The 26670-nt window shown below is 36.7% G+C and overlaps 2 protein-coding genes and 1 long non-coding RNA gene across 7 annotated transcripts in view; 2 read left to right on the top strand and 1 right to left on the bottom strand.

Annotated features, from left to right (window-relative positions):
• LOC147549788 (serine/threonine-protein phosphatase BSL3-like) overlaps positions 1 to 26670 on the bottom strand; it is a 78461-nt gene that overhangs the window by 11927 nt on the left and 39864 nt on the right. The gene's annotated exons all lie outside the window — the stretch shown is intronic.
• LOC147549790 (putative methylenetetrahydrofolate reductase (NADH)) lies at positions 9093 to 13768 on the top strand. Of its 2 annotated transcripts, none has more exons than XM_086666639.1 (12): positions 9093 to 9564; positions 9682 to 9864; positions 10079 to 10139; positions 10302 to 10384; positions 10544 to 10717; positions 10980 to 11153; positions 11245 to 11345; positions 11477 to 11588; positions 12106 to 12186; positions 12293 to 12470; positions 12656 to 12990; positions 13457 to 13768. In XM_086666639.1, exons 1-12 carry the CDS (start codon positions 9346 to 9348, stop codon positions 13538 to 13540), a joined length of 1785 nt encoding a protein of 594 aa, XP_086522765.1. In that variant the 5' UTR covers positions 9093 to 9345; the 3' UTR covers positions 13541 to 13768. The 2 variants fall into 2 exon arrangements, with proteins under 2 accessions (XP_086522765.1, XP_086522764.1); XM_086666638.1 differs by having other exon boundaries at positions 9174 to 9564; positions 12656 to 13120; positions 13186 to 13768.
• On the top strand, positions 17143 to 20239 carry LOC147549789 (uncharacterized). Of its 4 annotated transcripts, XR_015237739.1 has the most exons (8): positions 17143 to 17241; positions 17339 to 17396; positions 17671 to 17733; positions 18010 to 18062; positions 18620 to 18808; positions 18909 to 18976; positions 19326 to 19418; positions 19925 to 20239. It is a non-coding gene; the product is annotated as an uncharacterized LOC147549789 (long non-coding RNA). The 4 variants fall into 4 exon arrangements; XR_015237740.1 differs by lacking the exon at positions 18010 to 18062; XR_015237737.1 differs by having other exon boundaries at positions 17671 to 18062.

Here is a 26670-nt window from a genome sequence, read left to right as displayed (position 1 = left end):
ACAAAAATATTTTGGATATCATTAGTAGAGGGCTATTTTGATGAATTGGTGCCGTTAGGGATGATACTTCCATTACACGTGATTTGTATGGAGTAAAATAATCCCACGAATAAGGAATGTGTACGACCAAGTTGCTCGGCGTCTCTACTACAACAGGTCACGTGATTCTCGGCTTGATGCTCTAACCCCACGTGCGGAGCCAAAACGCTACTAATTTGGCCTTGTTCCTCTTTTGTCTTCAAACGTATGTTAGAGCCCTAGAAAGATATTCATACTATCACAGAACAAAAAGGTGAACTTTCACATTTTAGTTTGCTTTTTTAATGATTAGTGACATGCTAGTTACTCTTACTACTATATTTTATCAGAAAAGCTAATTACTATAGTTTTAATGATTGACAAAAAATGTTATGAGATGAAAACAGAAAAAAAATGGAAGTACGTGTTTAGTCCTTGTATTGTAATGGATCATATGATGATTTAATGAAGTGAATTTCATTAAAAATAGGTCAACAATGGATATGAATTTTTTTTTTTTTTGAACTAGCTTTCATTAATTAAATCACAAAGTTATTACAATACTTATTAACTAACATACAAGGCACATTTTTTCATACTTTACTAGCATCCTTCTTTCGCGCCCATTTAGCTAAAGTGTCTGCACTAGAGTTGAGATTCCTCCTTGTGTACTGAAATTTCACCTCTTCAAATTCTTTCCTCCTTTCCTTGATTCTCCGAACATGTATTAGTGATTGCCAGTGTATCGAGTGTCGTTTATTTTTTAGATGTTTGATAAGATTGATGTTGTCGTTTTCGATTATTATCTTCTTGTGGTTGTTGGCTTTTCCCCATTCCAGACCGAACAAAATCGCCATTGCTTCTCCTTGTTCGCTATTTCTGGCTCTAGAAGATTTAACATTTGCTTCTATGAAATTCGATTCTGCATTATGGACAATAAAACTGATTCCTATATTGGATGTTAGATTGATAAAGGAAGCGTCTACATTCATCTTAATATAATTTTGAGGCGGAGGCTGCCATTCTTCATTTGAATTTTGAATTATTTCCTTGCTTTTTGTTTTTGATTCTTGAGAAATTTTCAATCATTTTTATGATCTTATCGAGATCGTTGATTTCATGCTGGAAACAGTGATCACACCTCACTTTCCATAAAATCCATAATATAATCGAAAAGTGGATATTATTTGCAGTGTAGCTAAGATGAGCATTTTCTTCCCACGAGAAGATCCAGTCAGAAATAGACGTTATATTTTCAGAAATGATATTTTATTTAAACCATATGTTTTTCGCCATCGCGCAATGTAATAAACCACGTTCAATAGATTCAGTATGCGTGCAATTAGGACAAAGAATATTATTGTCGATATATTTTCCTATTCTTTCTCTAACCGGTAGCGCTTTGTTTCTAACTTTCCATATGAACATTTTGATCCGAGGAACAGTAGGGATAGACCATATGAAATTCCAGTTATGATGATTATTATTGGCGTTGCTATTGTGATTGCTGAGGTGTTGATACATAGAAGCAACTGTGAATTTACCTGATTTGGTGAGCTTCCACTTGAGATGGTCTTTACCGTCGCTATTCACTGGGATAGATTTGATAAGGTTCTGGGTATTCTTGTCGAAGTTAGCTCTAAGGAGATCATTATCCCATCGATTGTTCGAGATGAGTTGAGCCACTTTGATTAAATTGGATTGATAATTGTTCTGAACTGGTCCATTGTTTTCAGGCACCCAGTTGTCAGTCCAAATGTTAATGTCATTACCCGACTGAACCTCCCAAATTGCCAGGTCTTCAATGAGGTTATAGTGTTTTCTGATCGTCTTCCAATTCCATGAGTGATGAGCTTTAACGGACCCGGGGTGTCCTATCTCGGGTAATACTTGGCTTTTAGGAGTTTAACCCATATAGCCTCTGGTTCCGTTTTGAGTCTCCACGCTAACTTAGAAAGAAGAGTTGTGTTGTCTAGCTCAGGAAGATGAAGCCCTAGACCTCCCAATTTCTTAGGAGTGCAGATATATGACCATGCTTTGGTGCATATACCTTTGGACTTACCCCACCAGAAGTTCCGTTGAACGGCTTTGATGCTTTTGCTAATTCCTTTCGGGATGGCAAAGCATTGCATCTGATATCGGGGTACGGCCGCCGCTATGGCCGAGATGACCACAGTGCGACCAGCCTGGGATAGGAACGAATGGTTCTACTTGTTGAGTTTACTCTTGATGTGCTCCAGGATGTCCTTGAAGACTTTGGTTTTTTATGCTCCGATGAAAAGTTGTGCTCCCAGGTGTTTCTCTGATGTGGAGGCATATTTCACTTTTAGGGTACGCATTATAAGCCTCTTGAATTTGGGGTGCGAATTCTTCGAATAAAAAATGTTGGTTTTAGCATAATTTATCATCTGACCCGATGTATCACTGAAGTCCTGGAGAATATTCTTAAGGTTGTGGGTGTTTTCGATTGTGTTCCTACCAAAAATAATACAATCATCAGCGAAGAGGATATGGGAGATCTCAAAGTCTGCGTGATAGGTTGGGAAGCCCAGGAATCTATCTTGACTATGATTCATCATCAACTTGCAGCTAAGGCCTTCCATAGCCAACGTGAAGAGGAACAGGGATAGCGGATCTCCTTGTCTAATTCCTCTAGTAGGGTGGAAAACTCTACCTGGTCGACCGTTAATAAGCACCGAGATAGAAGAAAATGGATATGATTTGTCAAAAAAAAAAAGATTTCAACAACAAAAAGAAGTCAATATTTCATTTTTTTTCCGTATCTCTATATCTGTCATTCTCTATAAATTTGAGTTCTTTTTTGTATGGACGGAGTAATGACCTAGAGTATCTAAAAAACTTTGGCAATCAGAAGCATGAAAGAAATGTTACGGCTATTGACAGCAGAGTATTCTAGACCGTGACATTCTTTATGAATTTGTAGTCCTTTTGTGTATAGATGGAATACCGGGAGCATCTAAGGAAGCTCTGAACACTTCAAGCATGAAAAAAAATTGTTACATCTATTAGCAGCTGGGTATTTTAGGCCATGACACAAAAAAACCAAATTCTAAAACGTTCTTTCAAATAAAGTGTAGCGAAAAATAAGATATTTTAAGAGGCGTTCTTATTGTTTCAAACATTTGAGATATTTCCAGACACAAAATTGATGGTATTTTGTTTAATAATGGTAAAAATAGTTCGTCATTAGATTGATTCGAGTATGCTTTTGGAGAAAAAATGAATTTTTAGAGAGTACTCAAGTTGATGATTTTTTTTTGTTGTATTTGAGAGAGAAATAAATACAAAGAGAAAGAGTATATGTAAAAGTGGAGAAAGGGAGAAGGATGAGTTTGAAAATGGTACATATCTGATTAGGCCGGGATGTGAAATTAGTTTAGGCTGGGATCAGGGGTGGCCCGGTCCCAAAGCAACTAAAACGCCCGTTTTGGGTCCTAACATTGTGAAAAGTGTCATGTTTTTTATTTTGTGTGTCGGTTTCGAAATAATTATTATATTCTAAACAAAATTTAATATCGTTTAAATTGTAACTCAGTGTTTAAGAGTTTAGATTATCTGCAAGATGTCAAGAGTTCAAATTCTCCCTTATGCACTATATAATATTAAAAAATATTTATTAATTTCACACTAAAAAAATATATTTCTAAAAATAATAGTAAGATCTAAAAAAACCAAATGCTTTTTTACCGTTCTTTTACGATAAATGAAATATCTATTTATAAGTACTATTTAGCAGTTTAAATTGTTAATTGGTTCTTCTTTATAAGTGTTATTTAGCAATTTAACGAGGGATAAATTTTTCTCAGAATTAGAAAAAATAGAATAATTTTTCTCTCACAAACTATTTTGTTTTACTGTTTTTTGTTCTTTATAAGTGTTATTTAGCAATTTAAGACATTGTTAATTAGTTAATTTTGTCTGATAACTTTACCCAACAAAAGTAAATTTTGTATAACATCATCTTAAAAAGCACAATTCTCTGACGAATTTATTTTTCTTATACCACATAATTGTCATAGCTGTAACGGATTTTTCATGTGATTTATAAGGAGTTTGTATGTTTTAATTAGACAATGATGATACAATCTAACCCATATTAGACGTGTCTAGTTGCAATGATGTAATGGTCCTTAAACTACTCATCTAATGTACCGATCATATGTGTATAAATCTAACAACTATTTCGTAGGTTATGCATGTACTCCAAAAGTCAGAGGTTCAAATTCGACTTGTGGTGAAGATGAAATTCATCATTTCTTGGATCCATTTTCAGGTTAAAAGCTCTAAATTTTTGATAAAAATGAATATATGTCGCTCAGACATTCTTAAAATAATTGCGAATCAGTAACGGAGAACTTTAAAATTCTTAAGGTTATTTTCTTTTTGACCCCGTAGTTTATGACCTGCTTATTTTTTGGTCATCTGTTTTTATAAAATCAAAATTGACTCCCTTTTATAAAAATCGTCAGTTAACTTTAAAAATTCATTTTTATCGGATGTCCCCGACCTCTCCAGCTGATTTTGAGATCTCCCATCTCCTGTTTGCGGATGATTGCATTATATTTGGTAGGAACACGATTGATAATATCCATAACCTCAAGAACATTTTACAGGATTTCAGTGATACTTCAGGTCAGATGATTAACTACGCGAAATCCAACATTTTTTACTCTAAGAACTCGCACCCCAAATTTAAGAGAATTATCATGCGCACGCTGAAAGTGAAATACGCTTCCACTTCAGAGAAATATCTCGGAACCCAGCTCTTCATAGGAGCTCAGAAAACTAAGGTGTTCAAGGACATTCTGGAGCAGATCACAAATAAACTGAACAAGTGGAACCATTCATATCTCTCGTAGGCGGGTCGCACTGTGGTCTTATCGGCCATAGCAGCGACTGTACCCCGATATCAGATGCAATGCTTTGCCATCCCGAAAGGAATTAGCAAACGCATCAAGGCTGTTCAGCGGACATTCTGGTGGGGTAAGTCCAAGGGTATTTGCACTAAGGCTTGGTCCTATATTTGCACTCTTAAGAAAGTTGGGGGTCTTGGGCTTCATCTCCCCGAGCTAGACAACGAAGCTTTTCTGTCTAAGCTAGCATGGAGACTCAAAACGGAGCCGGAATCGGTGTGGGTTAAACTTCTAAAGTCTAAATATTATCCGAGTCAGGTCAATCCGGGCCCAGCAAAACCTCACCATTCGTGGAATTGGAAGACCATCCGAAAGCATTATAACCGGATAGAAGATATGGCGATTTGGGAAGTTCAGACAGGAACCAACATCAGAATTTGGACTGATAACTGGATACCGGGGATTCATGGTCAGGTGCAGAATGTATACCAATCCAACCTTATTAAAGTGGCCCAACTCATCAGAAACAATCAATGGGATAATGAAATTCTTAGATCCAACTTTGACGAGAATACTTGTAATCTGATCAAAGCTATTCCTCTTAATAGCGGACGAAAGGATCAGATTAAGTGGAAGCTAACTAACTCGGGTAAATTCTCTGTTGCATCTATGTACCAATACCTCAGCAACCACCATAGCGAGATTAATAATAGTCAAAAGAACTGGAACTTCATCTGGTCTCTCCCTGCGGTTCCCAGGATAAAGATATTTATGTGGATAATTTGCAACAATGTTCTTCCAGTAAGAGAAAGAATTGGAAAATATATAAATAATAACTTTATATGCCCCAATTGCAATTCTACGGAATCTATAGAACATGCGTTATTACATTGCGAACTGGCGAAAAATATATGGTTTAATTATAATATCATCTCTGTGAATATTAAGTCTATCGCCGACTGGATCTTCTCGTGGGAAGAGAATGTTAATATCAGCTACACGGTGAATAATATTCACTTCTCGACTATATTATGGGTTCTTTGGAAAGTGAGATGTGATCACTGTTTCCAACATGAAATAAACAATCTTGACCATATCATAAAAATGATCGAGAATTATCCTAAAACTATATTTCAGGCAAGGAATAAAAGTCAAAGCATCAATGGCAAATGGCAGCCCCCGCCGGTGAATTACATTAAAATGAATGTTGATGCATCTTTTATTAGCCTATCATCCAATGCGGGTATCAGTTTCATCGCACACAATGCAGACTCGAGATTCATAGCAGCGAATGTCAAATCAACCTGGGCTAGAAACAGTGAAGAAGGAGAAACCATGGCAATTTTATTTGGTTTGGAATGGGCTAAAGCAAACAACCACAAGAAGATAATCCTCGAAAGTGACAACTCAAATATCGTCAACCATCTCAAGAATAAAAGACACTCGATACACTGGCAATCTCTCATTCATGTTAGAAGAATAAGAAAGTTAAGTAATGACTTAGAAGAGGTGAAATTTCACTACACGAATAGGAAGCTCAACTCCAGTGCTGACACCCTAGCTAAGTGGGCGCGAAAGAAGAATCTTTGTAAAGAGTGGAATACCGTTCCTTTTATGCTTGTTGAAAAATATTGTAATAACTTTTTGGTTTAAGTTAATGTAATCTAATACTTCAACAAAAAAAAAACTTTAAAAATTCATTTTTTTTGTATCTTCAATTACCCTTCCTCTAAAAATTAATTATCATTTAATTTTTCTTCTTCCCTAACCTTATTTTCTCTAGTGTATAACAACACTTTAGATATGCAAGAGCAGTCATTATAACACTCTACACAGAAAACCCCAAATTATTTTATAAATAAATACACTTTAATGGTGAAGCCAAGATCTGCTCTGCTCTACCAGCTGAGCTATCTCGAACCTTCTCGAAGCATCACCCTCATCCTACTATATTAGAGAGTTTGGGTCTATGAAATTAAACTTTGAAACAAACAGACCTAAAGCTAAACTAAACTACTGGCCTAAAGTCCAACGAATTAAATGACCTAAAGACATGTAGCTATTATAAGTGAGGAAAGTTAACTTCCAGTTATTAAAAAAAAAATTAATTAATTTTGAATTTACAAAAAGCACGAGGCCAAAAAAGAAGCTCAGTCACAAGTCAAAATGGAAATAACCCACATTTTATTATTGTCTTATCATATAGAATAAAAAAAAATTAATTAATATTTTAAATATATATTTTTCGACTTTCATAGACATCCTTATATATCTGTGGAAAATCGATGGACAATTGGTAAATATTTATTATTTAATATAGTATAATAATATATTAAAAAATAATAATACAATATAATATAATAATATAATATTACAATAATACAGTAATATAATAATAAGATAATATTATAATATTATAATAATATTATAATATAATAATAATATAATAGTAATATGATAATAATATCATTATTACTGTAATAGTGTATTATAATAATGATATAATAATTAATATTGTTATGTATTATTTATTATATATTATTAATCTAATTTAATAATTATTATTATTTTTATTATCTTCCTTACTGAAAAGTCTCCAAGTGTCCTCAAGTGTCTTCCATATTTTGAAAAACATTTTCTCTCAAAAAACTCTCAAAATTTACACTAAAATGTTTCCAAATGTCCCTAAAACTACATTTTCGTGAAATGCCTATAATTTCGTGTAAAAAAACGAATAACACGGACATTTCAAGACATTTGAAATGTCCCAAATGAACTAACAAGGACAAACTTTAAATTTTTGAGGTTTTGTTTGATATCAGGGAAATAATTCCATGGAAATAAAAGAGTTCTATGGAAAGTCTTCCACGAAATTTATTCCATGGAAACAAGAGTTATTTCGTGTGGTAGTATTTATTATTCTGCGAATTACGAACTCTGTTATTTGGTTGACAACTAACTTCTACGAACATAATATTCAATTAAGATTTTTTTTTCACTCTTTACGTAGTCAAAATGACATGCTTATTGTTATGTTACCAAAATTAGATTTTCATCCTTATGCTGTCGAAATTACACTTTTACCCTTATGTTTTCAAAATGACAACTTATGTATAAAAAAGAGACTTTACTAATATAAAATGGTAAAATTGTCATTTTAATGTAAAAGTGCGGACATGCCATTTTTACAAGATAAAAGTAATATCATTCAGAGCACATAAGGTTAAAAATGTCATTTTGATATTATCGAGGGTAAAAATATAATTTTGGCTATAAAGCCATATAAAACCAAAATGTCATCAACTTTGTGAACATGTCATTTGGTAAGAAGGACAAAAATGTCATTTGCTCAATGTATAAGTAAAAGTTTATTTTGCTAAATTTTATAGGTAAAAATGTCATTTTGAACATATATGAAGATAAATATTAGGTTTCAAGTATTCGAATATATTAAAATATCTTCATTTTGATTTTTGACTTTCCATGGAAACTAATTCCGAGGGGGAGTAAGGAATTAAAAGTGGACTATTTCAAGGGAATAGATTCCTTAGGGAATTAAAGCAATGAAATTATACTTCGTATCAAACGGTGAAAATACCTATTTCCATGAAAAATTCTTTTATTTCCATGGCTATATGGGATATCAAACACACCCGGAAAGGAATTGAATATAAATATAGGCCAGCGCTTTGGGGAAAGCTAAATAATTTCCGGGGTGTGGAATTTTGAAGAGAATATGGACAGGGAAAACATATTTTATGGAGAATATTTTTTTTACCTCTCTCGCCCACCACTCTCTCTGTCTTCTCCGATTTTCCGGACAGCGACCTGAAAAGATAAAAGAGAAAAAAAAAAATTTCACTCTCTCTTTGTTCTTCAACAGACCAGTTCCGGTGTGTTGAAGAACAGACCGGAACTCCAACGAAGGGAAACTCCTTCGCCGAAGTTTCTATAGAGAGAGAGTGAATTTTTTTTTTTTATCTTTCCAAGTCGCCGACCGAAAATTTTTCCAGCCGGCGACCTGGTCGGAGAAGACAGAGAGAGTGGCGGGGAGAGAGAGAAATAAAAATATTTCCCGTGAAATAAAATTGTCAAACAAAATTGACCAATTTTTTATTAAGTCTGCACACCCCGAAAATTATTTTGCTTTCCTTAAAGCGCTGACCTAAATATATAATGACGGTAAAAAAAATTGATTATGAACCGTTGGATGTTATCTCGTCCAAGATAATCGGCGCGATCAATAATTTGGGTAGGTTTTAGGTGAGAGAATTGACGAGTACGATTGCGATGGCGATTCTGTTCCCGATCTGAAAGGCGAGGAAAATTTGATATCGTCAAGCTTTTCATATAAATATAGAGGGATACAGAGTGATAAGAGTGGCTCTCTTTCTCTCTCTCTAAAACAACTTCAAGATCTGGTTCTGCTCTTTAAGAATTTTAGAGAGATAAAATGAAGGTGATAGAGAAGATCCAACAAGCAGCGGCTGATGATCGAGTCGTCTTCTCGTTTGAGTTCTTTCCACCGAAAACAGATGATGGAGTTGAGAATCTCTTCGAACGTATGGATCGAATGGTTGCTCATAATCCTTCCTTCTGTGACATTACTTGGGGAGCTGGTGGTTCAACCGCTGATGTTACTCTTGACATTGCTAATCGTATGCAAAATATGGTTTGATTTCTTCTCTTGATGTTTCGATCTGTCTCGATCTACTTCTTTTTCATCAATTTTGAGTTAGAAATGATGAATTTTTGTTTGAATTTGTGAATTTGGATTTGTATTTTGTAGATCTGTGTTGAAACAATGATGCATTTGACTTGTACGAATATGCCTGTGGAGAAAATTGATCACGCTCTTACTACTATTAAGTCTAATGGAATTCAGAATGTTTTGGCTTTGAGAGGTGATCCTCCTCATGGACAAGATAAGTTTGTTCAAGTTGAAGGTGGACTTGCTTGTGCTCTTGATTTGGTAATTTCTTCATTCCTCCTTGTTCTTATTCGAATTTGTTCAAGGCAAAGTACTTAAAATCTTGAAAATTCATCAGATTAGGGATTATGTTAATGGACATAATTGAAAGTTATGAAATAGTTAGAGATCAAAAGACTAATGATTGTTATAGATCTTCACGAAGTAAAAAACCCGATTATGACTGGATATCGTTGTCGGTGTTTTTGTTTTGTAGGTGAAACACATCAGAGAGAAATATGGTGATTACTTTGGCATAACTGTTGCTGGTTATCCAGGTTGGTTAAAGTGTTGCTTTTGTTTTAACCTTTTTGATAATTTCCAATTAATTAGGAAAAGTGTATTTTCATTGAACTTGTGTTTTTGATAATTGATAATGCCCATCAATTGCTTTGTGAGATTCATTCTTATAAGTTGTTTAAATGTTTTATCATTTGCAGAGGCTCATCCTGATATGATTCAAACCGACGGTTTGGCTACCCCAGAAGGGTACGAGAAAGATCTTGCTTATTTGAAGAAGAAGGTAAAATTTACTGCATAAGAGACTGGATTGTTTTCACATCTAATTCGGCAATTTATTTGTATTGGTTTCACTTCTAATTCGGCAAAAATAAAAACCCATTTGAAATCTTTTCATTTCATAAGAGACTGGATTATTCACCTTTATGTTATGTTGTTACAGGTCGATGCTGGAGCTGATGTCATTGTCACACAACTCTTCTATGACACTGATAATTTCTTGAAGTTTGTTAACGACTGTCGGCAAATTGGAATTACTTGTCCAATTGTCCCTGGGATTATGCCAATCAATAACTACAAGGGTTTCTTGCGTATGACTGGCTTCTGCAAAACTAAGGTGAGTTTGCTATGTGTATATCCTAATATAGTTCTAGAATGAGTAATTTTTAAATTTGATCTCTTGTGCTTGAATTATATTTTGTGTTTTGCTTCAAACTTGAAGCAGCCGTTAGTATCTCATCAAAATTGTACATGCTTGATTTGATTTCTTCTATGTGGTATTGTCATTGGATTTTGTTATGCATGGTACCACTGTTTGAATCTTACGTTGTATTGCTGTTAATCCCACGAATTCTCTGTGTTCTAATTTCATACTACAGATTCCAGCTGAAATCATGGCTGCTCTAGAGCCTATCAAGGACAACGAGGAAGCAGTAAAAGCCTACGGAATCCACCTCGGAACAGAAATGTGCAAGAAAATTTTAGCCCATGGAATCAAAACTTTGCATCTTTACACACTTAACATGGACAAATCAGCTTTGGCTATATTACTGGTTACTTTCTTTACCCTATTGCGGATAGACAAAATGACTTGCTTCATCTCATAGTTTACTTGTACCTTATTAAGCAATATTTTGTCGACAGAATCTTGGACTGATTGAAGAATCCAAGATCTCAAGGCCTTTGCCCTGGAGGCGCCCAACAAATGTCTTCCGTGTCAAAGAAGATGTTCGACCAATTTTCTGGTAATTTACTTTTTTAGTAAATCTGGATGTTGGTTTATATGCATTATGGGGTTGTGAAAATATTCCAAAAATATGATCAAATTATCAAACACTATAAAAGGGATCTAATTTCCTCTCGATTTTGTTGGCAGGGCTAATCGTCCAAAAAGTTACATTTCAAGAACCATAGGGTGGGATCAATACCCACATGGTCGATGGGGTGACTCTCGCAATCCTTCTTATGGAGCATTGACCGATCATCAGGTGTGTGAGTTATATGCCTACGTAAATACGGAATTGATTACTATAACTGCGATCTGGCCATAATCTGATTCAGAACTCTGATACCATCTATGTTGCTAATATTTTTGTTTCACCAAAAGCACAACGAAATAATTCCATATCTCATTGAATATTAAATATAATTGCGTACATTTCTTTTGTGAAAACTTTCCCACTGCGTCTAAATAATCTCTAATTTACTTAATGGGCTTATTCTGTCACAGTGTCACCAACTTGCTGTAAATCAGTTTGTAAGATTTATTCCTAACAAGGGATGCTCCTAAATCCCACTAGCTTATACTTCATTGCATATGTAGGAAGAGGAAAATAAATTTATTCGTAACAAGGACTTTAATTTAATACAAGATACAAATTGAATGAAACTTTAAAGCATGTGAACATATTAGTTTTCTGCACATCTTTACTTAGTAATCTTGTGGCGTCTTAAATATTTTTCATCTTGATATTGTGACTGATCCAAGTTCTACCTGTCTGCTAGTTTATGCGACCTCGTTCACGTGACAAGAAACTTCAAGAAGAATGGGGAGTCCCGCTAAAATCTGTTGAAGACATCCAGGAGGTACAAGTTCATATCTCAACTCATGCCGCACTCATCTTCAAATTGCCTTTGATTATTTATTATTTGGATTGGCTCTAACTCTCTTATACCTATTTGATTTTATTAGAAATTCTCAAAACTCTGCCTTGGAAAAGTTAAAAGCAGTCCTTGGTCAGAACTAGATGGGCTTCAAGCAGAGACAAAGATCATAAATGAACAATTGGGAAACATTAATTTGAAGGGATACCTTACCATCAATAGCCAACCTGCCGTCAATGGAGAGAAATCTGATTCAACCACTGTTGGTAAGTAATAAAAAAATTTAAGCAATTGATTTTATGTTTATTATCAGTCAAGTGGTCTATATCTAAGAAGGGATATATGACTTTGTGAACCAACTTTTCCAAAATCAAACCAGATAGTATTCAAATCGGGTAGTCAAACTTATTTATGTACAAATTCTGACGTTCTCTTTGGCAAATTTCTCTAGGTTGGGGTGGACCAGGTGGATATGTCTACCAGAAGGCATACCTTGAATTTTTCTGTTCAGAGGAAAGGTTGAAAGGTCTGATTGAGAAAAGCAAGGGCTTCCCATCTCTCACCTACATAGCAGTGAACAAAAAAGGAGAATCCTTATCAAATGTTGGTCCAGCTGACGTGAATGCCGTGACATGGGGTGTTTTCCCGGCAAAGGAGATTATCCAACCAACTGTTGTTGACCCTGCTAGCTTTGTTGTGTGGAAGGATGAGGCCTTTGAGATCTGGACCAAGGTTTGGGCACGCATGTACCCAGAAGGCGACTCGACAAAGAGTTTATTGGAATCGGTTAGTTCTCTTCCCCTTACCTTGTATTTATACATTTACATTCTTCCAAGAATCCACTTACATCATATGAGTAAAATGAACTATGGTCTGTCTTGGAAACAATACGAGGCCCTTTCCTTTAAAAGACATTGTTTCATCCTTGGGATCTCGAGAATCAAATTTAGAACATTCTAAAACTTTTTGCCCTATCAAAAGTTCATCCACAATTAGTGGCTCACTTCCAATTAAAAAACTTTCGGACTTTTGTATGAGGTTAAAAGTTTGAGAACAGTTTGCTTCTTTACGAGTATCGTTCAGTGGCATGGGCATCAAATACAACCTCTAAATGTACCCTTGAATCATCTCCACCGTCACATATAGGGTCATAAACAGAACATAATCCGACTTTCAATTTCCTGTGTACAATGGAAATATTTTTGCTTGTGAAGTTGTGATTGTAATTAGTCAAAATTCTCTATATTTGCAGGTACAAAACACTTATTTCTTGGTCAGCTTGGTTGATAACGATTATGTCAACGGAGATTTGTTTGGTGTGTTTAAGGAACTCTAAATTGGTACTATATCATATTAAGAGTATTAGTTTGGTGTTTGTGCCAGAAGTAATTTTTATTGCGGAATGATGTCACTGTAATTTGCCTTATCAGTTTCATTTTATGTTCTCCTCTTGATGTGAATTGCATCTAGAGTTGCAGTCGTTTTGTAGAAACTGATTCCTATGTATGTTTTTATTTTCTTGTATTACAATAAGATTGATCAGTACGCAAAGTGTCTTATCAAATTTAGTTTTCGGTGTTATTTCAAGTAGAACGAAACCTAATAGTTGTTCTTTAGATTTCAATTGTTTCTGTGATGTTCCACATGACCTAATCGGTTGATTGATTCATGGGCTCTTCGTTTCGGTTATTAATAACTTATACATGGTTTGATTCCTTTTGTAATTTAAAGTATTTAGATGAAAAATGAGGAACTGCGGTGCTATGTTACTAGTCCTAGTTGTTTCTCAGCTCTTCGTCGTCTTATTTTTGACCTAGCTTTAGATCTTCCAGTTCAACGTGCTTGCAATAAAAAATACTGTCATACATATCACTGTAGAACTCGTAACATCCTAGACTTTGTTCATGACAAACTAATAATTGATTTGACCATCCAGCAATACTAGTACAGTTTAATGCGTGCTTCCGCTTTCTCTTGCAGTTTATTATAACGTCCTTTCGTTCTTAGCCTCTTTCTGTTGCAGTTTAATATCACATCCTTCTTGGTGTACAAATTGATATATAAACAGGAACACAACTGAAACATAGCCTAAACGGGTTATCAAATGGTAACATCAAAACGTCCTGGTTTTGGGGTATCCCAAAACGTTACAGGAACATAGAGACTTTCACTAGAAACTGGCCAACTGAAATTTTCCAAATCTTTTTCTATTTGCTGTTAAGGCTTCCAATTGAGGGAGCTAAAAAATATCACAATGGATGGGAACAATAAAAAATTGAGTTATTTTCTTTTCGGCCTCTTACTTTGTGACCAACTTCCTTTTTAGCCTCATATTTTTCATAAATTCAAGTTTGGCCACCTTTTTTAATGTAAATGTCACAGCTACCCTTCCTATAAATATATTTTCAAAATAAAATTAATTAGAAAATATCTCTCTCCACCTCACTGCCAATGTAGTTTTCATAGTAATATTCTAAAGTAAATATGGGTAATTTAGGAATAAATGAAAATCCTTAATAAGTTGGATTTCCCAAAAGATCAAACAAAATGGGATGGAGGGAGTAGTACATTTTTAGCTATAGTTTGGGAAGAAGCCTTCAAAGTTAACACTTCGAATGTGTGCAGAGCTAGAAAAATAGTTAAACATTGGTTTTTTTTGTATGATTCTTTGCTTCACGTTTCCATTGTGGTGACAATTTAACTAAGAAAGATGAGACAGAAGTAGGTTTTATTGTCCCTAAGCATTCTTCATCTGGTAAAATTGGTAATCTTCCTACTTTCCTTCTTCTCTAATTGGCAAATTCACTTTCATGCATATTTAATATTAAGTGGTGGGTCTAGCAGAGTAGACAATTTTATGTTTGTATTGGCAAAAAATAGCATTGGGCCTTTCGTATGCGCCAACCCTCGTGTAACACGAGAGGAGTGCCTTCAGTAGCCTCTATGGTCTAGCAAGGAAGCCCACCGAAAGCCCAACACGCCTCGCAAGCCCAGAAAGTCTAAGCAGACTTGCCCAAGCCCACACTCCTGGCATGCCAAGATAAGGTCTGCAATGACGATCCACCCACACTCCAGCTAGTTGTGCGTACACGTGGCCAAGTTGTTAGAGATTGAGTCAGTCCAATCCTAGTATTCCGCCACACGTTGGATTCATGGTAGAAGACCGAGTCTTGCGCTACTTTCAAGGAGTAGTGAACCATTTCTACTGCCAACGAACAGGCTAGGGCAACGGGTATCGTAAGGCTACCCTTCCCTCTCAAGAGATCAACGGCTACGGAAGCAGTCTAGTGCGATCCTACTATTGCAGATCTAACAACCCTGCGCCCCCAAGAGCGGTTACTATCCTCTACACTTTATAAATAGGGGAAGCCTCACTCTTGGAAGGGGTTCAGACTCTCACTCGAAAACTACTTACTTATTCTTGTTGGGTTTTACACCCTTCTACTAGTGTTTATAGCGGAATTAAGACATCTAATATCTACACTAGTATTCCCAGGATCACATGCATAAACCTATGATAATCATTAATTAAAACTAGAAAGATAAATACCTTGTTCGCTAGTTTTCCCTCGAACCTTTCCAATTGCTTATGAGAAGACCAAGAGCTTCAAGTGTAGCTCCTCTACTTGGGACACGAGCAAACAAATTTGATCTCCCACCTTGTTGTATAGCTAGCACACCAATGGTGGTTGGAAGAAGAACTCCTTTCTTCTTGACTAGATAGATAGTTAATGGGAATTAGCTCACTTTCTCCTCTCTACTTGATGTGGTAGAGTAAGAAAGCTTAGAGAGAAATTCCACACCTTATTCTCTGCCCTAAGAGTGTTTATATAGAACCCTAATAAGAATCCACCTCCTTTTAGGTTTTCTAAAACACCCTTTAGAATAAGATTTAGGGAAATAGTCGAAAATAGCAACTATTGGTATTTTCTCAATTCCCTAAGGAGGAGGTGCCCAAACACCACGAAAATTGTCAGATATAATGTTTATTATATTAGCAACTAACCCTCCAAAATTCAGCCCAATCCGAGTCCTAGAAGTACCCGAACCGGTCTAGGCCCAAAAACCCTGTTTTTGGCCCTTTTGTACTATCTTTGCCTAATTCCTTTTTAGGCCTATGAGATATGTTTATGGGACACTCCCATGATTATATCTCACTCCCACTAGTCATATCCTAGATCAATTTGTCACTCTTATGTGTAACCCGTTGTAGGATCCGATCGAAGTTAGCCGCGAATTACTCCGTAATTCGACGATCGTAGTTGGTCTCTAGCTACAACTTTACGATCCCTAAATCAATCGGACTTGATGATATTCCACATCAATTGTCCTATCCGACAAATTGTTCGCATTGTCACCTTGGTCGAACGACATCTCCTTCAACTCCTTCAGACTCCCACTTGGACTTAGAACAAGTACAATGCTCGATTCCCATGTCACTTAGCATCCCATCTGATACGTCACGTCATTCAGACTTTCTTGATCTCGAGTACAACTGTCAAAACAAATGATTAACTTTTAATCCATTTGAGCACGGCCATGCATTTTCAGTTGTTGCTCATCAAGTGGCCCGAGGACACTGTACCCTAACATGGTTAGGAGGACATAATCCATTCTTGCGCTCCCACTCAACTTCATGTTTATCCTGTACTTCCCAGTATCCGCCTTTATAACCTCCTTTTACGGCGCGGCGTTCACTACAAAAAAAAGGCTCAATAGGGACACACGTTTTTACGTCTGTCCCAAATAAATTCATAATAGGGACAGTTTTATAATATTTGTCCCTAATAAAATTACAATAGGGACCAGTGATGTATTGTCGGGACAAATTCTCGGTGTAGTGGCGTGGGGATGCCAAAAAAATAGCGGCCACTTTTGGCGCAAATATTCCCACTATTTTGACCCAAATTTACCCTAATATCATCAAATTATAACCATTTTTTTTCCTTTTGCTTCTCTGATCTCGTCTTCCCTCTTTCCCTCTTTCCCAAGTTTCATCAGCCGAGTTCTTCTCCAGGATGAATCTTCACCCAACCGGTGAGTTATCTATATTTCTTCTTCTTATCATCATCTTCTTCTTCTACTACAATTACCACAAACTATTTGACGAATTCTTGATTGAGTGATATTCTAGTGAAATCGGCTGGGACAAATAGACTTGAAGAAATCAGATAAATCGGCTGCTTCTGTAGGTATTACTATGCTCAAATTTCTTCTTCATCTTCTATTTTTCTGTTCCTAACCATAGCTATTATGAAAAAAAAAGTCCATCAAAACTATTTAGGCTTTTCAAATCATAAACTTAATTTCTAATATAAGACAGACAAATTTATTTAGGGTTTTTACAGTGATTATCTAATGTGAGTTTTTTTCAGATTTAAGTAGAGATCTTTAGTTCTTAAATGATACCTTTTAGGAATTGGGTTAAGTTTGATTTCTAGTTGTCAACTATTGGCTTAATTGCAGACTTCTATTACAAATTCTGGCGGAAGAAAAGAGGAAGATTAAACAGTGAAGAAATTCAAGATGGTAACAGTTGAAGTAATGGAGGTTGTTTTATTTCTTCTGTTGGAAAAAACCATTTCATTAAACTCAACAAGTTCAAATTCTTAAGATTTGATGTTTAATCAATGAACAAATCCTCAATTGAATTCGTCTCTGTGTCTTGATTTCTTTGGTCAAAAGACTTGTTAAATCAGTCGAATTTGTCAATGGGAAGATGTGGAAAATTCGAATGATCTATATGACTTTTCATCTAGTTTAACATCCTTTGCTCAGTTCTAATATTTAGAGATTTGATTTTAGTGAAATCAGAGATATCGGCTAGGAGATCCCAGAGAAATCAGTTGCTCCTATAGGTAATACTTTGATTAATTTTTTTTTACCAAACTTATCTATTCCCGAACTTCAAATTAATCTTAAGAAGAAATTGATTGATTTCTTGGAAGTGGTTGAATTGTGTCTTGATCTTGTAGGTACTTCTTTTGATTTTTGAAATCTAGATTATGTTTTCTTTTACTGGTTTCCATTTTCTACTTGGCTTCGCTGTCATCTATTTGGATCATTACTTCGTAGATTTTCATATTTCGGTTGGGTTGTTGTCAATTGTTACGATGTCTAGTAGTTGTTTGTTGGTTAGTCTGGTTTCCTATTTTAACAATATGAGTTTGGTTCTTCCTCTTGAATTCATTATAATCCCATTTTCGTATACCAAGCACCATTATAGAATACCATTCTGGTAAGCACATTTCATTCCTGCTTTCGAAGGTAAGTATGAGCTTATGTTTGGAGTTTATGTATAGAGAATTGAGGGTGGATTGTAGTTTCAGAAAAATATAGGTTGGATCGTGTGTTTAACGCGTATCTATAACTTTGATTTTGTGTTGTCGGGTCTGACAGGAAATTCCTTTACCAGGTTCTTGGGGAAGTTATAAAAGATGGTGCTACGCCTCTTAACATCCCAGATGTTGTTGGTTACACATTGCCTAGTGAATTTGGAGAATTGATAAGAGATATCAAATCTAACACCCTAGGAATTGAGAACGTGATCATTTCGACTCACTGCCAGAATGACTTGAGGCTTTCTACTGCCAACACTCTAGCTGTGTGTTCATCAGTTTTTCTCTTAAAGTTTTAATAGTGGGATTGACGACAATAATGTGCACTTGCGACTATGGTTATCTAAATCCAGGGTGCTTATGCAGGTGCCAGGCAACTAGGGGTAACCATAAATGGGATTGGGGAAAGAGCCGGAAATGCTTCACTGGAAGAGGTATCCCTTTGTTACAATGTTCCATGAATAATTCTGATGACATTTGTGTATTAGAAAGTTAATTATAACATATTACCAGAGGAACAATTGCCTCTCTCTCTCCATATTAACAGTGCCATTAGCAAAACCTTGCTTCCCAAGCAGATTTACCTTGCAATGCCAATATAATAGAAACAGAAGCCTGAACTTCCACCGCAATACTGGGCTCCTTCCGTTTCAAATTTGTAGTTTATCTTTTAATATTTTTTGACATGCCGCATTCAAGTTTTATTGCAAGATCTGTAAGTTCCTTCTGCTATTCTCTTTTCCTTTTTTGTCTCAAGGGAGTCTACGCTTCTATATTGTCCAGGTTGTGATGGTCATACGATGCGGTGGCAAAGGACTATTTGGAGGCCCTCGTATTGGGGTCAATACCCAACATATCGTCATGGCTAGCAAGATGGTAATCTACATACTTCACTTTATAGCTTATCTTCTTTCCCTTAAGCATTTTAAGGCAGAAAACATAAACTTGTTAAGTCCCTAGGGCCTTTTGTGAGGAAAAGGATACTAGAAGAATTGCATCAGTACTTGAATGTAGTCAGAATGAGGTGTCTAGATGATTAAAGAGAATAACAGCAAATATTATTTAAAATTATTTACAGACCTCTTTCATAAACAAAAGTAGGAGTACTTTAGAATTTATACTTTTCAGTTTTCACTTGTCTTTATTTCAATTCTTTTCTTCCTAGTAAAGGGCTTAAATGCTTGATTTGGAAGACGAATACTCATTGAGATCCTAGTTTTATTACTACCGTTGCTGCAATTCTTTTGAGTTAAGATCTTTAATTAGTCTGCTATAATTTAACTTCTTAATTATTTACTCTTTATAATACTTGTATTTTGCTTCATACGTATGATTTGGACTTCAACTAATTTGAATTCTTGTTTATGAAATTTCTCTTTCAGGATATTTGCTAGTTACTACATTGTATAGGGATTGTGACAACAAAAGACATGAACTTTCCTCATTTTGACGCATTGGAGGTATTTGTAAGATGAGTAACCGAAAACAAGTTGGTCAGATGATAAGAGGGAATCAAAATTTTCTCGGAATTTGGCATCGTTGTAGACAATTTAGCATTGTCATTGATAATTCAACATTCTTCTAATAGTTTGAATATTGGGCATACATGTATTTATGTAGGTGAATTTCTTATTGATGCAATATGAATAAAATTTTATAGGAAGTTAATGAATTAACAAATTTGTTTGGTTTTTCTTTGAGTGAATTAGTAGCCATCTAAGCCTAAAAAAAAATTTTGGGATGTAATCTTTTCGAAAATAGATGAACTACCGAAAATTCTTTCCAAATTTTCAGGGACAGATGTTAACCGTCCCAAGTGCAAACGGAGTAAATTTTGTCAAACTTTTAGGGACCGTCGGTGACTGTCCCTAATAACCATTAACATAGGGGACAGACAATAATCGTCCCAAAAAGAGTATTGGGGACAAAGACCAACCGTCCCTATAACTGTCCCAAATACCATTTGGGACGCCACTTTCTGGGACGGATTCCAACTGTCCCTAAAAAATTATTGGGGACGGTTTTAACGCTTTTGGGACGATTTTTTATCGTCCCTAATGGCTATGTTTTTTGTAGTGGTTTAACGGAACCAAAGTCAGACATTCCTTACATAAGATGAGCTGAGCACTCATGTTTTGAGGAATCTCTTCAATCTTGTCTTTGTGAGAAGTTTGACGATTTCATCATTCTTTGGATGAACTTCTCACGTTGAGGGTTATTCCAGCGTATAATCCCTATTATGCACTCACGTAGTCGAATCGAATACACTATTCCTGTAGCCCATGAAACTGCGCTATCCCATCGACTCCCGTACTAGTCTTCGTGAGTCATTGTTGTCCATGCAATGACCTGGACTAGGGAGTTGATAATGAATCACTCCAAGTTCACTTAGTAGGGTTTCATTCATCAGATCACGTATCTGACAAGCCTACTCGGAGCGTTTTCTTTATCTTGTGGACTGTCTCTTAAAATACCAAACCAAATTTTAAGGACAAAATAAAATTTCTTTTATTTTATTTATCGAATGTAAGTAATTAGGCACATAAACTCTATTATGAATCCAAATTACATTTGTTGCCATTCCCCAATGCGCTTTATACCAATGTCCCTCATGTGTGAATCATGTTTGGGCTGAGGTAACGGTTTGGTTAACGGATCTGCAACGTTATCATCCGTATGAACCTTGCAAATTACCACATCTTTTCTTTCTATGATTTCTCTAATCAAGTGGTACTTCCTTTGGATATGTTTGGATTTTTGGTGCGCTCTTGGTTCCTTGGCTTGGGCTATAGCTCCGTTGTTGTCACAATAGAGAGTCACGCCCTCTTCCATGCCAGATACGACACCAAGTTCTATCAGGAACTTCTTGATCCAAACTCCTTCCTTTGCAGCTTCCGAGGCTGCTAGGTATTCTGCTTCAGTGGTAGAGTCTGCAACTGTGCTCTGCTTGGAACTTTTCCAACATACCGCTCCTTCATTCAGACAGTAGACGAACCCAGATTGTGATTTGAAGTCGTCTCTATCCGTTTGAAAGCTTGCATCCACATGGCCTACAACTTTTAGTGTATCTTCCCCGCCATATACCAGGAAATGATCCTTAGTCCTTTTCAGGTACTTTAGGATATTCTTGGCGGCGTGCCAGTGCGCTTGGCCTGGATTTGATTGGTAACGGCTACACATGCTCAAAGCATATGAGACGTCTGGGCGAGTGCAGATCATGGCGTACATGATTGATCCTATTGCCGAAGCATAGGGTACTTTCATCATGTGTGCTAGCTCATCAGGACTCTTAGGACACTGATCTTTGCTAAGCACCATACCATGTGACATGGGAAGGAATCCTCTTTTGGAGTTTGTCATCTCGAACCGTTGAAGAATCTTATCTATATAAGTTTCTTGACTAAGTCCGATCATCCTCCTTGATCTATCTCTATAGATCTTGATTCCCAATATGTATTCTTCTTCCCCTAAGTCCTTCATAGAGAAGCATTTCCGAAGCCAGTCTTTAACTGATTCCAACATCGGAATATTGTTTCCTATGATTAATATGTCATCGACATAAAGGACTAAGAAAACTAGGTCGCTCCCACTAACCTTCTTGTAAACACAAGATTCTTCTGCATTCTTGAGAAATCCAAATTCTTTGATTTTCTCGTCGAATCGAAGATTCCAACTCCGGCTTGCTTGCTTGAGTCCATAAATGGATTTCTTAAGCTTGCAAACTTTTCCAGCATTTTTGGAATCTACAAAACCTTCGGGTTGTGTCATGTACACATCCTCTTCCAAGTGTCCGTTCAGGAAGGCGGTTTTGACATCCATTTGCCAAATCTCATAATCATAATGAGCTGCAATTGCTAGAATGATCCGAATGGATTTAAGCATAGCGACAGGTGAAAAGGTTTCATCATAGTCTATGTCATGAATCTGTTTGTATCCTTTTGCCACGAGTCTAGCTTTGAAAACGCTAACGTTTCCATCCTTGTCAGTTTTTACTTTGAAAACCCATTTGCATCCGATTGGTTTTGCTCCATCGGGTAAATCGATCAAGTTCCATACTTGATTTTCTGACATGGAATCCATTTCCGATCTCATGGCTTTTAGCCATTTTTCGGAGTCGGGGCTCGTCATAGCTTGGTTGTAGGTACTCGGCTCATTATCTTCTAACAGTAGGATATCTGTTTTCTGAGATAATTCCTGGAGCCTTTGAGATCTACGAGGGGCCTGAGCAACTTTTGGAGTGTTCTCAACTAGTTGAGATGTCTCCTGCGAATTTGATTCGACTTGAGCGGGAGGTACTCTCTCGACCTCATTCTCATCTTCCATACTTTGTGTATAGATAGGAGCCGCTAAACCTCTTGATATTTCTATATCTGTGTTTATTTGTTGCTCATATCGAATTTCATCGATATCTACATTTCTCCCACTTGTCTGTTTGGAAAGGAATTCCTTTTCAAGGAAGACACCATCTCGATCAACAAACACTTTGTTCTCAGATTCGTGGTAGAAGTAGTAACCCCTTGTCTCTTTTGGATAGCCCACAAAGAGACATCTGTCTGATTTAGGTGCGAGTTTGTCTCCTTGTAAGCGTTTTACATAAACTTCGCATCCCCAGACTTTGAGAAAAGACAGCTTTGGAATCTTTCCAAACCATAACTCATATGGCGTCTTTTCTACAGCTTTTGACGGAGCTCGGTTAAGTGTGAAAGCAGCCGTTTCTAGAGCATACCCCCAGAACGTGTTTGGAAGATTTGCTAAACTCATCATAGATCGAACCATGTCTAACAAGGTGCAATTTCTTCTTTCAGAAACACCATTCATCTGGGGTGTTCCTGGCGGAGTGAGTTGAGATATTATACCACAACTCCTAAGATGATCGTCAAATTCTTGACTCAAATATTCACCACCTCGATCGGATCGAATGGCTTTTATTTTCTTGCCAAGTTGATTCTCTACTTCGTTCTGAAATTGTTTGAACATGTCAAACGATTCGGACTTATGCCTCATCAAGTATATGTAACCATAACGAGTGAAGTCATCCGTCAACGTGATGAAGTAGCCATAGTTACCTCTCGCCGGAGTACTCATTGGTCCACATACATCCGTATGTATGAGTTCCAAGGGTTCTTTGGCTCGGTCTCCTTTTCCTTTAAAAGAAAACCTCGTCATTTTACCCATTAAACATGATTCGCATGTGTCATATGATTCTAAATTATACGAACCTAGAAGTCCATGTTCATGGAGCTTCTTCATGCGTGTCATGTTAATGTGACCCAAACGACAATGCCAAAGGTAACTTGGATTTGAATCATCTGACCGTAGCCTATTGGTTTCTATGTTGAAGACTTCGTTCTCAATATTCGTAATATAGAGACCGTTGTATAGCTTAGCACTGGTATAAAACATTTCACCTTTGTATAAAGAACAACGCTGGTTTTTTATTAATAGGTGATATCCCTCTTTGTCTAATTCTGAGACAGAGATAATGTTTCTAGAAATAGAGGGTACATAATAGCAATTATGAAGTTCTAAAACTAGACCAGTTTCTAGAGGTAGACTGAAAGTTCCTACAGCTTTCGCAGCAACCGTTGCTCTATTTGCTACTCGTAGGATAAGCTCCCTTCCAGATAAATACTTGATTCCCTTAAGGCCCTGCACATCATAAATGATATGAGCACCACATCCGGTATCGAATACCCAGGATTGAGAATCAAATGTATTTGCTAAGTTAACTTCGATAACATAGATACCTTGGTCGGAATCGTGAGTTCCTTCCTTTTTCCTTTTGTTCTTCTGAATCAGTTGAAGTTCTTTCTTTGATTCAGACATTCCAATGCCTCTCCGGATTGCCTTAGAAGTTCCGTACTTCCTCAACCGTGATTTGTTTCGGGACATGTCCCTTAATCGACGGATGATTGTATGCGCATCCATTTTCCTGAATCTCTTTTGAAGATTAGGCTCCATGGTTGCCAACATAAGGCAAGTTACTGAAATTGATTTCATCCGGATACTTTTGGCCTGCTTTTGTTCCTCATTCTTTGAGTTCGCAGTTATTCTTGGAATAGGGGTATCCAGTACGCTTTCTTTGTTTGTAGATTTGAGAACACTTCTCAATCTCTTTTCCCAATCAAGGAAGTTATCCATGTTCAATTTGTCCTCATCAAGGATTGAACATAGGTTGAAAAGATTGATTTTTGCCATAGTAAAACTACATGAAACAGAAAAAGGATTTTGCTAAGTATTACATTCGATAATTTTTGCAAAAAGTCTTAAGTTTTTGCCACATTATTCAAGATAAAACGTGTCCCTAGATGAATAATGTGATTCCAAGATCCCATCTCTCAAGGATTAAGCGGACTAGGGCCCTGCCCTTAATTCCCATTGATTTAGGTGAGTGAATACTTTCACTGATCATACTATATGATTCTCGGTTGATGGATTACATGTTTAGTGTAAAATCCATCCTTTTGCCTCGAGTATCCAAGACTCTCTTGCTGATCTCGTTGAGTAGAACCATTTAGACATGTAGGCCTCTTCTATAGGCCTACCCGCAATGTCCCAAGGTAGAGGAGGTACTCTGCGAAGGCCGACCCACCTTCCTCGAACAAGGGCGCAAGGAGTGTCTTAATTTGGATAGGCACTGTACTCAAAATTACTTTTAGGGACTTTTACGCTAGTCTGGCGTTCGTTTTAGTGAACTAATTAGCCTAACTAACATCCACGACATAAAGCGTAAATAAGTAAGTAAATGCGCGCGAGAAAGTAAATCAAGCACATATGGATCCTAGTATGGCCCCTAACCTAGAAGATCTAATCTCCTTTGGTTTGCTTCTTGTTTCGCCTTTTAGTTCGTCTAGATCTCCGTCTTTGAACCTCCATTGATTTCTCCCACTCGCCTTTGGATTTCTTCCTTGAGTTTCATCAATGGACTCATAAACCCTAAACTCTAATTACAAGACTCAAACGATTCGCAGATCGTGTAAACTTGAAATTAAAATTATTACAAAACATGCACCCATCCGTGCTCAAAACAAGAATAAGAAATAAACTTTATGGCCATACTAGTTTCCGCATTCACATCACATGCAATCATATAATATATTTCAAGGCTATCAATTATATATGCATGTATATCCGGGAGATACTTTTGTCGACATCCGTATGTCATGTACGCACCTTAAGTCTACATCAAAAGATTAGACTAATGGTGTGTCTTGGTTTGATTTTAAAATTTGATTTTAAAGAGAAATTCCGTTTGGGCTTTGAATGGCCCGGGTTAATTTCGGAAATATTTGGATTGGAATTTTGGGAGAAAATTTGGATAAAACTCCCACTCGAATAGTGGTCCCTTTTCGTGGTCCGAAAAGCCTTGAAAAGACCCGGGACAAGTCCTTGACAAGTCCCGGCCCAAGCCCACAAAAGGGCTTGGACAAGGTCCGGATATGGCACGGCCCATAGGGCCGGCATGTCCGAGCCGAGGCCAATAGGCCTGATCTCGTCCTGGCCGGAGCCAGGACGCTAGTCCAAGCACCAGACGCGTCCCAGACGCATCTGGTGCTGGACCGGACCAGCACTAGGTGTCTCGGACTTAGTCCGAGACACCCAGGACCCCAGACGCATCTCCAAGACGCGTCTGGTAGTAGCTACTGGACGCGTATGGAAGACGAGTCCTGGTTAAGCTACTGGTCGCGTCTGGAAGACGCGACCTGGAGCAGCTGGACGCGTCCTCAGACGCGTCCATCAGTAATCTGGGACGCGTCTACCAGACGCGTCCTCCAGGCTACTGGTCCGGCCAGGAAGCTTCCTGGCCGGACCTATTGAGTTTCTAAAAAACTCAATAGTCTCCCCTTTTTTTTTTTTTTGTGTTGCAATTTTAAATTGCTTTTTCCAAAATTTGAAACACTTCTAAATATTTCAAATTCTTTTCAGAACAATTCTAAGTTTCCAAATTTTGTTTTTCACAAGTTTCCAAAAACTTAAAACAACTCTTTTAATCAAACCAATTTGGATCAAAATTTAGGTTTTGAAACTCTTTTCAAGAACAAATTTTGAAATCTTTTGACACAATAATCTATCTAGGAAAGCATGGAATTGGTCCAAAACTTAGATAAGATAGGCTAATTGCAAGAGG

This window comes from Eschscholzia californica, unplaced genomic scaffold (assembly GCF_041429995.1).
Source record: "Eschscholzia californica isolate CP2 unplaced genomic scaffold, dmEscCali1.0.p SCAF_3, whole genome shotgun sequence".
In the NCBI taxonomy this organism is placed as follows: Eukaryota; Viridiplantae; Streptophyta; class Magnoliopsida; order Ranunculales; family Papaveraceae; genus Eschscholzia; species Eschscholzia californica.
This window is presented reverse-complemented; position numbering and strand designations above follow the sequence as displayed.